At 43.7% G+C, this 18,148-nt stretch overlaps 1 protein-coding gene across 2 annotated transcripts in view; it reads left to right on the forward strand.

Moving 5' to 3' along the window:
- nxph1 (neurexophilin 1) overlaps nucleotides 1-17,297 on the forward strand; it is a 28,415-nt gene extending 11,118 nt beyond the window's left edge. Inside the window, exons 1-2 of one of the 2 annotated variants that reach the window (XM_028964081.1) lie at nucleotides 1,311-1,573; nucleotides 15,269-17,297. In XM_028964081.1, coding sequence (XP_028819914.1) covers nucleotides 1,544-1,573; nucleotides 15,269-16,033 — 795 coding nt within the window. In that variant the 5' untranslated portion in view covers nucleotides 1,311-1,543 and the 3' untranslated portion in view covers nucleotides 16,034-17,297. Of the gene's footprint in view, nucleotides 1-1,310; nucleotides 1,574-15,268 lie in introns of those variants that run through there. The other variant, XM_028964080.1, reaches the window with a different exon arrangement.
- Nucleotides 17,298-18,148: the final 851 nt, after the last annotated feature.

Genomic DNA, 18,148 nt, shown 5'->3' on the forward strand with positions numbered 1-18,148 from the left:
CTGAGTCTGTGGCGAATGGGAGTGCGGAAGGGAGGGGGGGGGGGTCGGCTCTGGAGATGCGTGGGGGGCTTTGAAGTGCGATTAGTCTGTGAAAAGTGCATTAGACTGGCGGGACAGGGAGCCTTGTCAAGTAATGCATGAGTAATTGGCACCGTGGATAACAGCAAGGGAGGGTCTCAGGAAATTGGTTTAATAATCTCGTCTCAAAAACACGCAAAAGCAAACACGCGGACGGACCTGTGCACAAATGTTCGTGAGTGTGTCTCACAGAGGGATGTGACAATGCTGTCACACTCAAAACTGCAGTAATATACACAAAAAAGGTTCCCTTTTATCTACATTAGCAAAATATAATTTTTGCATACTTAAGTTATTTTCAATATCGGACCAAATTCCATAAGTCCAGTTAGTGGCTTATTATAAAAATCTCCTGTTTTATTTCCTTTAATTAAATTTCTTGCCCTTGGATCATGTTTGTTTGAGACCCACGCTTGACCCTCAAAATCATTCAACATTATTTACTTTCTTTTATCAGTCACACCATAATGCAGGAAGCACCGGTCTCCTACCGTGTTGCTTAGCAACCATACAAACCCCTAAATAATCAAACAATGAATTTTAAATATTTCATGTCTTAAAATCAAGTTTTCTTCTAGTATACACTCATATATATGTCACGTCAACCAATCATTGTTTCTTGGTTGCGACAACATAGCCGCAGTAGCCATGTTTTAAATTTCTATTGTAAGCAACGCAAATCGATAGACCCACAATTCAGTTCGGGGGCACTTTATGTCACTCCATTCAACGTGAACGCCTTCAGCATGTGCATTGAAGAGCAAAGGGGCCTTAGCCCCTTTCCCACAATTGTCTCTGTAATAATGTCAATTAATATCATAGCAAACTTTAGTGTTAGGAAGTTCAACTAACGAATCACATAATTACCAAAAACCATGTGGCTAATCATGATTAAGGTCATCATATCAATATTAATTGTTTATTTAATTTGTGTGCGCAGGGTGTGTGTGTATCTACATACACAGAGACTGGAATCTTCAGTTCTCGGTTCCACCCAGACAACATCCTCAATTGTGAGTTGGTGTGGTGAGAAAGCGCCAATCGGTACTTGTTTATCAGGCCAGCCGGGCCGATGGCATTAAATGTGTCGGAGCGCATGTGTATAACGGCGGCCTCGCTGGGTTTAAAATACTCTGTCAGACTAGTAAAAAAAAAAGTATTTTTACTTGCCGGGATCCCTGCCCCGACTCTTAATGGAACTTCAGGCAGGGTAAGCTTATTACACATGGCATTCGAGTTTACGCTGGGACGTGCGAGGGAGGAAGAATGGGGGGCACCTGCTAAGTGGCGATCACAAGGTGTTTGTCGTAGCGAAATTCCGCGTGGAGAATGGAATTTCATCCGGCGGGAAGAAAGGGACGGGAGTTGGACCCTTCCCGCACAATTGTGAGAGAAGAGACGATAACGGCGCATGGCAAAACCATTTAAGGTTAAATCTAGCATATAAAATCCACTTTCCCTCATAATGCCGCTGCTTCGCCGCTCCGGCGCAAACGTGAGTCATTCCAAATTATTTTTCTTCCCGTCTGCTGTGTGTTTGTGTGTGTGTGTGTGTGTATCAGATGCTCACAAGCATAAGCCTCTCTGAATATATGAGCCAGTCAGCAAAGTCGGATGTGTCTGCGGCATTCAAGGGGCCCCACTGCATCATGGGAATCCTCTGTTTGTATTTGTGGCTCGGACTTGTAATGCACCAGCAGCCAGAATGTTTACGGGATTCGTAAATCTGTGCACAGTACAGAGGTCATGGATGGAAAAACACGCTGTGAACCCATGTCCAGATACGTCCTCGTGAAGCTCGGCCTGATTAAATGTAGTGATATGTAGCTGCAAAGCATCCTGGGAACATGAAAAGAAAGATTCTTCTAAGCGGACAAGACTTGCAAGTGCGCATTGTTGCACCAGACAACAGGCGTCTAGACTTAGACAAAGATGGGCAGAGCGGCTTTTGTTTCGGCTTTTAGTCAGTGTTGCTTCATCAGGGAAAATCCAGGATTGAACTGGCATCAAAATTCTGATTTGCTCCTGGAAAACGTGATTCATCTTGTTTTCATTCTGAACATGATGAAAGGTCAAGGAACCTTACAGGAGACCCACCATCCTGCACAGGATTTAAATCCCGGTGTAGACGGTACAATTCTGGGATCTTCCCAAATGAAAGTAGTCCTAACAGAGGTCCTGTCTTTGTCCCATATATTTCTTGTAGCAATTTGATACAAGATTTCATCACCTTTTTTTCTGTGAAATTAGATGCTTTTCTATTATTTATGTATTTTTAAACCTGCCAGTTTTGGCCATTTTGGTTTATCTTTCAAATAACTGATTCAAGTTCTGCAGATCAATCAGAAAAAAAAATAGTGTGAATGGAGATTTTTCAAATTTGCATAATGACTTCAAATAGAAATGAACAACTGTACAGTTGTCTAAATGTATGTGATATTGTTTGAAATATCTTCATCTAGTACCAGCATTTGAAACATCTGACGAGTCTTATGGAGCCAAATTTACTTGGGATTTTTAAAGATCCTATCTGACAAAGACATCCGATAAATATATATCTTGGCCCAGAATCGGTAAGTCACTACCCTCCTGTGCGGGAGGAGCAATGTATTTCAGCACTGGACAGTCCGGGTTTCCTCCGCTTGATCTGGCATCCGTCCTCATGACCGGCCTGAGCAGCAGAGTGAGACGTGTCTCCGTCTGGCCTGGAGGGGACGGCCGCGCCCGCTGTTCCAGAGACAGAACCACTGAGTGAGTCTGGCAGCTCCTCCTCTGTCTGACTTCCTGTACCCCTAAACAAAAGAAATAAAAAAAAACGGGAAAAACAGGCAACAAACAGACATTTGAAAGTCTGTCTCAACTTCTTAAGTTACAAAAGATCATGTTCTGATTCAGGTACTGATTCAGTAAAAAGCAACCAATGTGGTGTCCAACTAGCTGGACCTCATGTCATATTAATACAATAATAATGGAACAGGAACTTCTGATGCCAGTGAACAAATGTTAGATTGATAGCAAGCGGAGAAGAATAAAAGAAGCAATATTTGCCATAGTCTCAGTAATACAAGGTGACGTATCTAGACCCGAAACACATCAGACTTGAACAGGTTACTGTTTGCTTTTGTTATGTGGTCTAGGTGCATGGATAGTGGCCATAAATCGATAGAAAATTGAAACTACAGTAACAAACCAGTTTTTAAGCAGAAAGTTATAGAAATATAAAAACAATTGGCTTAAGAAAACTCTGCTGAGTCGTTTATTAAAGATGGGTGTGCATGGATGAATGCATAGTCATTTCAGTGCATTTGTGCTGGTTAATGCAACTACGGTGAGATTACACTTTAATTAATTTACGTGTTGAAATAACAGAAGTTCAATTAGCCGCTGCGTGCCGTTCCAAGTGATAGCCTCCTTTTTTAAAATATGAACACAGAGCCCACCAGCAGAGATTTAGAAGGAACATTCCATGTAATGATGTATGTTGTTTCATCAAAAACATGCACCCCGCCGGGAAACAACATCTACGGTTGTCTCCAAAGTTATGAGGCTCTTCAGACAGAAATTTGAACAGAATTGAAAGGATTGTTTTGTCAAAACGTGCTAAATCGATGCACGCGAGCGCTTTAAGTGAAATGCAGTTTCAAAACGTGTTCAAAATGTTCAATTAAACCCTTAAAAAAACCCTAGAACCTGGCATGTCTAGACCCATTCCTTGTCTTTTTTCCCATGTGCCATCTGTGGTGCCCATTCCTGACGGGTGCCTTAAAGCAACCATTCTTTTAAAAAAGGAAAGTTCCGTTTTCAACTCAAAAAAGGTTCTGCAGGGGTTGTGCTTTTAAAGGATTTAATTTGGCAACCGGACCAGTCGAATTATTCTAATGCATTTAGAAGCGACAGTTCTGTAGAACACATTTGGGGTTCTTTCATTTTAAACACACAATGGGGATTTTGTTTCATCAAAAAGTCTCTTATGGATCTCAATAGGCAGAGGTCTTGGCCATGTACTACCACTTAAGGAACCCTTTTAGAACGTCAGAATAAAATGGATTCTTTTAACTGCGAATAAAGGGGGAACTTTTTCACAATTTTTAAAAACTACGATAACGCACGCCTCTGCGCCGCATATGCAGCCTTTTCAACTGGGATGGAAACACGGCCCCTTTGATTTCTGCCGCTCCTCCTCACTCGGCTCTGCGGTAATGGAGCCGTGGCCTACCTGTTTTGTGCCGTCAGCGGCTGTGCCAGATAACGTCCGGCGGGCGGGGCCTTCGCTCCTTGTTCCCGCGCAGGCCTCGCTCGGCCTGATAAGGGCTAATCTGGCGCCCGGGCCCGGGCTGCTGCTGATCCCGCGCTAATGTCAGCGCGCTGGTCCTCCTACCCTCAAGGTTACGAGGCTTTACACTCCGAAAAGGCCCTTTTTCCGGCAGCTGTCTGCGCAGGACGCGGCCCGGCACGCCGCTGCGGCCGGCTTCACGCAGGAAACACGCGCTGAACGGAAAGCAATTTGGTGGAATGTTATTGGAGTGAAGTGATAAGGTTGAATGTTTTCGAGGTTCCGTTGCTTAACATTTCATTAGAAAGCCCCCCCCCCACCCGCTCTCTTTTGCGAAATTGCTATTTATCACTCGCTTTGGTTCTTGCCGTGGTGCATTATTCAATTACTTTCACGGAAACTTTTATTCATTTTCGCCCGGGAAAAATGGAAAATAATGTTTCCAGATCAAGAGAACGGCATCAGAACGCAAGTCACAGCGGCAAACAAAAAGCTTCTTCAATCAGACGGCCCCTGCAGCTGCCTCGCCGCGCCGGCGCCACGACGCCTCGTGTTTGCTCTTCATTTGTCTTCTCGTCGTGGGTTTGGAGGAAAGCTGGAGATGATCTCGCGCGCCTTGCTCTCGAATGCTCATGATGTTCCTCCCACTGTTTACCCGTCAACGCGTGCCAGACATCAGTTGTTCTGTGGACAACTGGTTTGCCGTTAAATTGGGAGGGAACATCCCAGAAGGCCCCGCGGCATACTTGAAACATGTTTCGTAAGTGGTGCGAAAGGCTAGAATTGCGCTGAGAAATAGTGCTGCAGTGTGTGCAACATCAAAATGTGACCTAAAAAAAAACAAATTATTCCAAAATGTGACATTTTACTTCAAAAGTGTCAACCAAATCCATGAATTTTTAATGCTCAATAATAATAAAATAAACACATTAGACATCCAATCAGAGTCTGGCAATGATGCAGACACAGTTGTATTTGTTCACGTGTATTAATTAAGCAATTAAGAGTCGGAATAGAATATAATCTTGCATTATGATGAAATATAGATTTTGTCCATGACACACTAACAATGACATCACACTACAGACATTCCTGAGATATTAGATTTGTTGCAGGTGACACTAATCACGGCCTTTGTCTTCCCTGATTACCCTCATTTCGCATGTAATTAGTGTGTCATTTAAATAGGCCACACCTTCCCTCATTCCTTGCTTTTCACACACAGTGCAGACCACACTAAGAGGCCATTGTGCCATCTCATGTCATGCACTTGTAGGTGTGACAGTCGGACGGTTCTCTATGTTAACATTGTGATATGTTCGTCACAAAAGAGTTGCATCATGAAGCACTGCAGCTTTTTTGCAACTTTTTATTTTGTTTTTTGTCCCATGCATTTGTACCATTGACATTAATATTAATATTGTCTTACAGTAAATCAGATTCCTTTTCATGATATGCCTGTGTAATTTTACAGTTGAAAACAGGGCAGCTCATATGGTTGGGACACTATGGTTCTTTTTAATATTAACAAACAGCCAGATGTCAAAAGCAGACTTTCGATTACTGTGCAGATCATGGTGCGGCCCTGGAATGAGCAGTATTGATCCCTGACTCTGGGTTAAATGTCCCTCCAGGGTTTTCCCATGATGCCCCCTCCCACCCGGCATGTGCCTGTCATTCTTTCCTTCTCTTGCCCATGATTATTTTGCCTCCCGTTGTTTCTTCGCGGTTATTCGTGTGTTCGACCACTAAATCATATTGATTAAAGCTTGTCATGGATTTCAAATGAGGTCCCGCGGGGTCATTTGACGGAGAAATGGCAATTTATTGGATTACAAGCTTAATTTGATTTCGAACGGAGGACGGGTGTCACGCTGCTCTTTACCCGCCATGTGTTCCAATTTTGGGAGAAAAAAACCCCCCAAAAAAACAGCCGACCACCCTTCACCTCTCTCGCGCCGTGTCATTCAAAGCCAGGATTTTTTAAAGTCTTTTTTGCTTTGCTTTGATGCATTTTGAATAAATCTGCATTGATAAAGGCCAACCAATGCTGGTTTCATATTTTGGAAGATTGTGTGTGTTTTGTGTCTCTGTGTGTGTAATACCACATAAAAAAAACCTGTGGTTTAATAATTGTGTTAAATTGTATATGAATTAATATACTCCAATGGCCACTTTATTAGAGACACACTTGTGGACCAGCCAGCATCTACTAGCCAAACATCAGTTGCCCACTGTTGGACTGGTCAGACCTTTAAGATGGAGAATATAAAGAAATGTAACATTTTGTTACACCATGGTTAAAAAAATTGGATTAATTGTTTTTCTTTCGCTGTAGCTCCTCCTCCTCTAGTCAGCTCTGTTACTTTCCTCTGTCCGAGATATTCACACATCAAATTAATTATGTTTCAGTACTTAGCCTCATGCTAATGGTACTCGCCGAGCTAATTGGAATTTAATTTAGCCGAATATGTCACATTTGCCGTTGCATGATGAATTATGACATTACGTTTAGCTTCATGTAATTAATTACATGAGTGTCCTGACAAATTGGAACGTTTTTTGATTTTTCTTTTTAATTAAACCACAATTCACAGTGGACAGCACATGCCTTTGTATAATGTTTTCTGCTGTAGATGTGGGTGCATGTTTGGGTACGATGAAGAAAAAGAAAGGTGCTTGAAAGTGCGCCCTTAAGAAGTTCAAAATAGGAATAAGAATAATAATTCTGTGCGGAGCCGCTCGGCTCCTCTTCATTATTCCAACCTAAAAAAAAAAAAAAAGAAATCTCATTAAGTGTGACACTGAAGATTAGTTCAGAGGGACCCGAGTGTAAAGAGAATGAACCCGCAAATAGCTGAGAGGAGACTCGGGCCGGCTTTGTTTGCCGTCATTAATTTGCCATTGAAGTCGCTCGGAGGAAGGCCCGCCGCCGGTGATCAGAAGAGGCAGGGATGCGACAGGCGAACAGGTGCCCTCTCTTCCTCGCCTCTCCTCCTCTTCCCAGGGTCTTAATTGGGGTGATTCGCTGCCGGGGCCATCTGCGTGCTGACAAAGTGAAGCCCGCTTTGATTTATGAGGCCCCGGGACACGCCGGCATCAGGATTCCTACCGCACGTGGACGGCCATTCCGGAAGGTTGGGCCCAGGGATAATCTGGAGGAAAAGTGGGCGCGAGGAGTGAGGAGAGCATCACGGGGTCGCAGCCATAGAGTTACAGCAGTACACCAGCAACATAACCATTACAAAAAAACATGCATTCAATTTTAAATATGCATTATTAATTACATGCAGTTATGGCAGTCTTTCGCACTCTTGCTTTCTCTCCACCACCTTAAGTTGGACAATGGAGACGGTTTGCAACAGTCAAAAGTGGTGGACACTAAGATGGAGTCAAGAAGGATCCAACACACGAAACATATTTAGTATTTGTTGCATGAGGAGAAAGTGGAGTATTTTGGATGTTTTTTCAGAGTCGATTCTTTTTACCTTCATGGTGGCTTTGAAAAGCCGCTTGATGAGATGCTCATTAACATGAGTGATTGATAAGAAAGTGTAACTGCTGTAGTTACTGTAGTTAAATAAGCACTGTAGTTACTAGACAGATACTTTATTAATCCCAGAGGGAGATTCTCTAATGTTTAGAACCCTGCTGTTGATACTATTGTACTAGATGTGTTCTGTTTATTTAAACTTTTTTTCTGATCAGAAACACGTTTGGTTCTTGATTTTATTAATATTTTATCAATATGTGTGCAGGAAAGCCCTTTTCAGATAAATTATTTGTATCATATGTACTATAAACATTATCTGAATATATACACATGAATAGATGCGTAACAATAAAATAAAGTGTTTTCATAACTTTCATCATAATTGATTATTATTTGAACAGGCCCTCATATTCAGTTATTCATTACAGAATTATTATTATATTCAGACCAATGCATGAATTCCTAATATTTATTATATTAAAAACATTTTGTTACTGAATAAGAGGTGGTAGCTGCCCATGGTGTAGACCCTTGTCAAGCCCCCTGCACTGAGCCTGGACTTTATTCCCAGGGAATCAGTGGGAACTGTTCAGGTGTCTTAGAGACACAGAAGACTCTAACACATGTGTACAGTATGCATGCAAGAAAACTTGAAACATTCATTAGAACCTTGATGCAACCCAATTTCAAGGCTGGGCAGCTGCATTAAGGTGTGTGGACGTGCATACATCGCCATGAATACACACAGAGAGAGAGAGAGAGAGAGAGAGAGAGAGCTGCACAATGCAGGGTGTCTGGGTTTTTTTTTAGTATTGAACTGAGGATTGGACTCAGTCCTGGACACATTGAGCCACCAGGAGCACAGATAAATAAAAATATATATATATATATTTTATCTTCTGCAGACAGCGCACCTTCAGCATAACTCTGCTTTGTGCTGAGCTTTGTATTTGACTCTGGCTGGTGACAGGGCGGCTGTAGAGCTTGTTCATTCTCAAGTTCCATCACATGTTTATTTTTGAATTTCGAATCAGACCCTTACGTATGCTGGCAAGTGCAATTATTTGTTAATCTAGTACTCTTTAAGCATACCAATGACTTTTGGAGTCATAATGGAAAAATTCTGGTTATATAAAGGTAGTTGCACATTTATTATGAAGATATTACATGGTTATTACCCCAAGTAGTTTCATAAGGTTAAAAAAATATGTGTGCATGATCAGGCCTTTTGGGAATGCTTTGGAAATTTTGGGTGCTTTGACTAAGGTGAAGTTGGGGGCAATGTCTGTGAAATGCAGTGTTTCACTTGACTATGTCATTACTGAAGCAGCGATGCATCAGGGGGCCTGTGGTCATTCCACACACTCACAAAACACACACACACACACACACACACACACACACACACGCCGGGAGTAAAAAAGTCTGCTTTAATGGCGCGTCTAACAGCCTTCTTACAAGGCCATTAGGCAGTTCTGGCGCGTGGACACAATGCGATATTACACCGCCGCCGTAACAGCTGTCTGCCCCTCCGCCGCTCTGGATTCCGCTCCGGCACCGGTGGCCCGGCCCACGGCGCCCCGCTCACTCATGTCAGTAATGGGCCCTGGCCGCGCCGCTGCTCCTCCACAAACGACCAAATACGGAAAACCAGGAGGGGGGGGGGGGTGCATGCCCCTCAAGGAATCCATCTTGGTTTTTTCTTTCTCCTCCGTTTGTCGTTTTTCCCTCCGAATGGCCGTGCAGCCGGTCGCCTGGGGTAATGGAGAAGAGAATATTCCGCCGCGTACGGAACAGGGGGGTAGGGATGGCTGTTTGTTGTCGGCCTGCTCCAGACTCTTCTGTCTGCTGAAGTGCAGCTTTTGCTTTTTTTTGTCCTCTGAATCTGCAGCCTGGGAGGGACAACGAGTGACGCTGCGAAACAAGGATGCAGCACATTCTGTAGCCTGACAAGCACCTGTTTCATTCATTCATCGGACAGACTGAAGTCGTGATCTTATTAAATCCTGGAAATAAGCACCGGTGGGAAATGTATCAAATAAAAAAGAATAAAAAAATGAAAAGGTTCAGAGCTTTGGAGAAGCAGGATCCGCGCAACTCGAGCAAGCAGAAGGTGGAACCACTGCTGCTATTGGAATATGTAAGGAAAACAGTTTAGAACCCCACCATAGAGACTCTTCTACCATAGTATACATTATGCTTGTTCTACAGACCTTGGATCCACACCGTACATTATATTCTAAAACTGTTTGGAACCACCACTATGGTTCCTACTATTGTGCTCCTGTAGATATTTTTATACTATACAGTTAAAACCCCACAGTTTGTTCTACACAATTCTATTAAAGTCTACTGATACATTAGGCTGTAGAACCCTTCTGTAGGCACAATGGTACTATAGACTTGAGAAATCAACAGTAGGTACTTCTGTGTTATTGACTTGTTCTGTTATTGAACTGTGAATATAATTTTTATATAGACTCAAGAGCCCCACTGAACATACTTTGGTACTATTTACATTCTTTTTATATCAACATTGTTTCTAGTCATCAGACAAACATTTTGCATGTCTTTAATTTTTTTGTCATTAATTTGTGAAGAAAGACACTTTTCAGACATGGAGAACCTAATCTCAGCTCATTCAGATTCTCCAAGGTTCTTTGACACTCCAGCTGTATCATGAACAGTGTCAGGCTCACGCTGCTTCTATTTCTTCCCGTGTTTTAGGGACATACAGTTAGTGATGGTGACAGGGTTCCAGGAGACTCTGGGAGCAGGTGCACGCCCGACGTCCGCCACGTAATGCCAATAGATTATACGCGCGCCGCGGTTTACACTACAGCTAACAAATCTCCTAATTGACTTATTGATGCGTGTTAATACTTTGATTACTGCAAATTATGATTCAGATGGAAACTCAAATGTGTTTAAATATCATAATTGCATTTTTTTAAATTAGTCGGGGTAATTATGCCATTTAATCTGCGGGCTTTAATTAGAAGGCGAATTCTGCAGATGCCTTCTGCGAGGAAGACAATCATCCTTTTTTTTCTGAGACGCAGCTCTCGGAGCCGTGGGTGAAGTGAAGGCTGCGAGTCTTTCAGGGCGACTTGGCTCTTTAGCAGCGCTGTTGCTGTCTTCAAACAAGTCTTCATTACTCCCTTGCGTGCGTTGGAGAAGCGTGGCTGCCGTTTATTATGCATCGTTTGTGCATGAGCACGTTGGTGAAATGAACGTGCGATATTTGGACATAGTTCGTAATTAGGCAGACGAAGGCCACGGGAAGAACATCTCTTTTTGCCCCATTCCCGCTTGAATCCGGCCCATACGCCTGGCGCGTTCCCATTTCGTGACGCGAGCCGCGGCGCGGTGTTGTAGCTGGCTGTGGCCCCCCTGTACGCGTACATGGCCGTCTGGTGCTGACCCGGTGGTCTCCGTCGCCCGGGGCGGGCCAGCTGTTGCGGCTGGCCGGCCCTCTGAGGGGGAGGTGAGGGGGGTCCTGGCCAGCCCGCGTTCACCAGATGCGCCTACCCTGCAGGTGAACGCTGCAGCTGCCGGCGTGTCGCTCGGCCTGCCAGACTGGCTCCTGGCCTGAGACGAGCAGTCACACACACACACACACACACACACACACTGTACATAGTGCAAAGATTCTAGTCATTTAGTTTCCACTTTGCATTAAATCCTTTGAAGGAATGAGTCTGAGGGAAGAGGCTTTTTTATCTTATCAATGAAAGGTTAAAAAAAAATGTGTCATGCTACCAAATTCGGACCAGAGATTTGTGGAGTGTATAAATGTTTGACTTTTGTGCTTTGTCCATGTCGGGTCCTTGACATGTCTGTCTTGTATGAACTGTTCTTGAAGGACGATTCTCAGAGTACGTCCATCATTTAAATGCTCAGTCCAAATAAACCAAATCAGACCCGCACACCTCCGGGTACGAGCACCTTCCGTAGGCTATTGGACAGATGCACTTGTCTTACTTGTCTATCATTGGTTCACATTGGCACAAAACCCTCTATTCCAGGTTTACAACACAAAACTGTCCTGAAGAGTGGGTGTTAGTAGCCTAGTTGGTAGCACACTCGCTTGTGAACCAGAAGAACCAGGTTTCGAATGCCGCTAACCACCATTGTGTCCCTGAGCAAGACACTTAACCATAAGTTGCTCCAGGGGGGACTGTCCCTGTAACTACTGATTGTAAGTCACTCTGGATAAGGGCGTCTGATAAATGCTGTAAAATGTAAAAGAGTAGAACAGTCGTGGACCTCAGTTTAGGGCACCAAAATACGGAATCCATCATTCAGTTTCACGGCCATTCGGCAAATGGATGTCATGAGGATTCACCTTCGGGTGCAGTTACGGAGTGCTCAACGCGGTTGATTAACCACAACCAGGGTCTCTTCCTCACCACATGGTTAACCCCTGGTCACCCCTGTCCACACCGCTGTGAACGTTGCATAAACATGCTTTGTGATACATGAGGAACATGGCCGTGGTTGTACACCTCAAGGTACTATCTGTTAATAATTAATACCTCGGCCTTTAATAGTTATTTGCCGGCCGCGTAACACGTCACCGCGCCCTCAAGCGTGAGGTGTGGCCTCTGCGTAATTGGTCTCCATTTAGTTTTTCTTATTCCCCATAAATAATCAAACCCCCTTCCCTTGAGTTCTTAATCAATGGAGAAAGGGAGAATGAAGAGCGCGCGGCGCCATAAAGTAAAAAGGTCATGCATCACAATAATGAATTGTCTTGTACCTGTCAGGGGGAGAAATGGTTCCCTGCGATGACACACGCAGTAACTGGGCTTTTTAGCAGCGCTTTTCAGATTGATTTTGAGCCTTTCGCTCTACTTGGGGGTGTACAAATTAATCAAAGGCTGAATCGTCGCGCGCGCGGCACACATGCACCGGTCCCCAGGATTTCATTTCTGGGTCCAAACCGCTTCGCAAATTTGCAATTCAAAGAGTCCCCAGGGGGACGAGGGTGGGGGGTCCCGTATTGATTTCTCTTGTTCTCGCCCCCCCACCCCCACCCCCAACCCTGCCGTTGGTCAGCGAAACCTGTGGGCGAGCTGTAAAGACACGTTCTCTGTGTTTTAAAGCCACCCTGGATCACCCCTGTGCTGACACGCACTGTGAGGCAATTCTGTCCAAAGGCCCTGTCAGATTGGTAGCGAAACCTTATTTTCTAACTATCGATCCCGCAGGCTGGCCGCGAAATGCAAAAAGCGTCGCAAGACGGATCTGCTGTCACGTTTTACAGTAGAAATCAGGCAATCAATGTCACATTTCTCGGCCGGGCCTGGTGCGGACCTAATTCCCCTCATCTGCGCTAAATGGAGAAAGCCCGGGGGTTCATCAATCATCAATTCAAGGAGCTCTCCAAGGCTAATAGTCTGCTCTTTACTCACTGAATGCCCACCGAATTCATGTGGACGTGGTGGGTGGGGTCTTCTCGTTATCTTGCACGGCGGGAGGAGGCGGTCAGTGCAAAAGCGAAATGCTTTGACTGCAGTTTATTTCCCGAATGGGCCCTGTCTGTCAACACGGTCGGGAAATCAAATCTGGAGACAATCAAGTTCGTCAGTCTTTTCTGCAGCAACTTCAAATCCACAATAAACATCTGACAGTGCAAAACACTTTTAACAATGTAGCACAGGGCTGCCAACTTTCCCAAAAACCTTGGAGTGAGATTTTTTTTGGGGTGTGTGCGGCCGATGTTGGTACAGGTGCAGTGTTGGGGTGGACAATAAATGACTTACTGTACATGCCTATGTGCCTATACTATACTGTCCACCGTGATTGACATTTTCAATAACGGAATTAAGTTGTCAAAAATGATCCATTCCTCATCCATTCTTCATTCAAGCCATTTTCAGACCACAGAACAGAAGGAAGTAGAACATTTTTTTTTTCTTTTTCTAAAAAAGGTAGATAATTGAAGTTTTAGGTTTTGTGTGATTGTTATTCAAAATGCAGCAGCCTTCTATGGGACAGACTGGTGGACACAGAATCAAGCAATTGTACGTCGTTTTGGGGCAAGCCTGGCCCTAACAAATTTGAAGCCCTAGGCCACCACTGCTCACCAAGGGTGGTGCAGAGGACACAATCACTGTACTTTCACTTAGATATTATCACCAGAAACTGAATAGCTTTGTCATAGACATTCTTTTATTTAATTTAAAACACTTAATATGAACTTATTGAGCTTGTTGACAAATCAAAAAATGACCTTCCGCCAAGTAGCAGGTATTGGCTTTTCATATTTAGACACACTAATAGAAAGTAATTTTGGAATTGTGGAATAGTGGAGAACACAGGGCTCTCAGGTTTTCGAGACATTCCACTAATACGTCAGTCATCCTGTGATAAGGAAATGTGACCTAGGATACTTGTTCTGAACAGGTGACCAGGCTGTAAAAGTTTAGGCTACCAACACTCAGCATTGAATAACTGATGCTAATTATCTTTGCCAAATTCTTGGCAACAGCAGTCAAGTTGTCATTGTTTGTGTCATTAAAACAGAAGATGACTTACAGTGAAATTTCAAATAGCAGAATCATGTGAAGAATTCCAGGATGCCTTTTCATTGGTCGTTGTGTTGCATTTTACCCAGATACAATACTGCTATTTTCTGATTAGCTATTGCGTGGCTAATTCTAGTTTCTAGGTTCCAGGTTCTGGGACCCCAGTAGAGACATACCATGCGGTGCTACTTTTACCCGGCCTGAGAATTATTGGGCACTGCGGCATATTGGCCTACAAATTATTTTGAGAAATACAATGTGTATCGGGAGTGTGTGACTAAAGGCTTTATTTACACATTTACTTGAGTAGGCTCCATTCTTACTTGGGGCTCTACCCCCCTTTTCCCCATTAACTGTCAGTGAAGCCCACAGCAGCCACGTACACAGTCTTCCAACATTTCTGTTTGAATAGACACAACTTAATTTGCCTGCTCTTGCTGTTTACATTTACTTTAATAAATCGAAGGTATGGCGTGAGAGTGTGTGAAGACAGTCCGGTGCGTGTGTCACGCTCATTGCATGAGAGTTGGCAGCGCTGTAGTAGCATGAGCTTGAATGTACACTTTACTCTTATGCAACAGACTTGGTTTAACAAAGAAACTCATTTGTATGGGGAAGTGATGAAAATGCTGATATCTATCTTATCATAGCTATAACATTATCAGCACAAACAGTGAAGATGGAACTAGTACATCTACTGTTACCTACAACTATGCTACTCTTTTTATCAACTTGGAATGAGATGTTCTGTCTTATTTTTAGGTCTAGCCCAGCAGTTGGTAGTACGACGCTAGTACAGTACTTTTCTGCTAAAGTAAACGTAGTACTATGCTGAGTATTGCAAATATGTGAAGAACGGCTAAATACAGATGCTCTCTTTTTTCATCTAAGGTTTCCAGTGCCCATGCCTCCATCCCAGGGAAGTCGGACCTTCTGAAGTCAGGGAGCCCCAAGTCCACGTTAAAACACATATGGACAGAAAACACCAAGGACTTGTCCATCAGCCGGCTGCTCTCACAGACTCTGCATGGCAAGGAGAACACCACGGCACTGGACCTGAGGTACGACACCCCTGAGCCCTACTCTGAGCAGGACCTTTGGGACTGGCTCCGCAACTCCACAGACCTGCAGGACTCCCGGCCCCGGGCCAAGCGACGGCCCATGGTAAAGACCGGGAAGTTCAAGAAGATGTTCGGATGGGGGGACTTCCACTCCAACATCAAGACAGTAAAGCTCAACCTGCTCATCACCGGCAAAATCGTCGACCATGGCAATGGAACCTTCAGCGTCTACTTCCGCCACAACTCAACTGGCCAGGGGAACGTTTCTGTAAGCCTGGTTCCGCCGACCAAGATTGTGGAGTTCGACTTGACGGCACAGCAGTCCGTCATTGACGCCAAGGACTCCAAGTCCTTCAACTGCCGCATAGAGTATGAGAAGGTGGAGAAGGGCTCTAAGAACACGCTCTGCAACCACGACCCATCCAAGACGTGCTTCCAGGAGCAGACGCAGAGTCACGTATCCTGGCTTTGCTCCAAACCATTTAAGGTCATCTGCATCTTCATCTCTTTCTACAGCACCGACTACAAGCTTGTGCAGAAGGTCTGTCCGGACTACAACTACCATAGCGACACGCCCTACTTTCCCTCCGGCTGACATCGCCAGTGGCCTCATGTGGAGAGCACGAGAAGGCACAGGGAGGGGAATTCTTCCCGTCCATGAAATTAAAAGCATCTCGTCAACTTTACTGTCCCAAAAAGGTTCCTAATGGTTTAGACTGAATTATTATACTGTTTCATAAATACAACGTACAACTATACGAAAGCCTCATTTAAAAATTATTCTAGCAGCGATACCGCGTGGGGCAGTGATGACGTACATTTGGGTTCGATGTGTTATTTTTTCCTTTTGTTTGTTCGATGTTCTCTGTTTGACTTTTTAGTAAGTCCAGTAGTAGGACGTTCCAGATTTCTCATGTGTATCCCCCATTCCCACGTCTGCACTTTAAACGTGAGGTAGACACTGTGTCAGACTTTCCCTTAGATCAGGCCTTAGATCAAAACTGTGTTGGATGCAAATCGCCTTGCCCCAAGTGGCACCCGCTGGGGCTGGAGGGCCACATAAAGTAAAAAAAAAAAAAAACAATAAAACACAAAGGGGTTTCTGAAAACTTTCCAGATCCCTCAAGCCCTCCTAGGCCCTTCCAACCCAGAGACAGATTTGCAGGTGGCAGCGTGTGACAAGGTGGTCTGTGCTGAGAGTTCGAGGCAAATCCTGACCATGGGGGCAGGTCTTACCTGCATGTTTTCTATCATTTAAAAAAATGTATTAAAAAAAACAATAATAATAACGGAATGGGCATTGTTCACACCGGGGAGCGACACTGTCAGACCTGTGTGTTCAGAGTGTAAGTATTGGTCCTGGATTGGAGCTGTTTTAGATGCCTACAAGTCTGCAGTAGTTTTGTTTCTCAGCCGTGGTTAAAGGGTCTCCTCATTGTCACATATTCTAATAAATAATAAATAAATAAAAATAAAATAAATAAAGTTATGTCATGAATTCTATATCTTAGAGCTTAATTTGTATGAATGGTTTGTATTGTAAATAGTTTACCCCAATGGACCTGCTTCTGTATATGCTCACCTTCACCTGTCTGTTGACCCTTACCCTACACCCTCTTCCCTCTCCCACGTTCACCTATATGCTCGTTCTTGGTTCTTCGGACACAGAAAAAGATGTTGCTGATGTAGATGTGATCTCCATGAAACCTACAATCTTGTACAGAAGCTGTAAAACTGTCAAAAGATATATATATTATACGTACTCATCATCTGTATGGACTTTCTTTTGAGGCCAGGGTACTGGGGGCTGGAGATATATGTATATATGAATAAAAATACTGGAAGTTTTATCAGTTGAACGCTCTCACTGTGTGAGTTATTCAAAGGCCGTCAGACTAAAGGCAGCACTTTGACTTTTGCGAAGGTTTGTTTCTGGGAACAGTCAACACAGCGCATTCAAAATTGACTTAATAATTTCTACACAACAGTGCCGACCTGCCAAGTGTAAGTAAGCTCTGTGGATGAAGTTGCCAAATTTATTAAAGCAGGCAGAGAATAAAGTCGAACTCTGGTCTAATTATGCCCCAAAACAAAATTCATAACTGTCTCAAAGTGGCTGGCAAAAACAAAAAAGAAAACTCTCAGTTTGACTTCAATAAATGAATATTTATCAAATACAAAAAGTTACTTTTGACTGGATTCATATATATATATATATATATATGAGGCGTGAATCCTTAACCTCTGACATTGCCACATTAAGAGCAAATACAAATTCACAATACAAAATGCTCTGATGGGTCAACTGTGAAGCATCTAAGTAGGAGCTTGAGCATCCACCGAGTCTCTTGTAAGAGGACATTAAGTGGAAAATGGACAGATTGCTTTTCGACATTGGGGTGGTAGTAGCCTAGTGGGTAACAAACTCGCCTATGAACCAGAAGACCCAGGTTCAAATCCCACTTACTACCATTGTGTCCCTGAGCAAGACACTTAACCCTAAGTTGCTCCTGGGGGGACTGTCCCTGTAACTACTGATTGTAATTCTCTCTGGATAAGGGTGTCTGATAAATGCTGTAAATGTACTCTTAAATGATATGCCAAGGACTTGATCCCATCCCAACAAATGAAATGCAGTAACCTTACATTGACCAGTGACCTGAAATGTCTACTTGTCCTTGCGCGTTTCCATTGCGTCTGTCAGAAGTTC

Source organism: Denticeps clupeoides, chromosome 20, assembly GCF_900700375.1.
Source record: "Denticeps clupeoides chromosome 20, fDenClu1.1, whole genome shotgun sequence".
In the NCBI taxonomy this organism is placed as follows: Eukaryota; Metazoa; Chordata; class Actinopteri; order Clupeiformes; family Denticipitidae; genus Denticeps; species Denticeps clupeoides.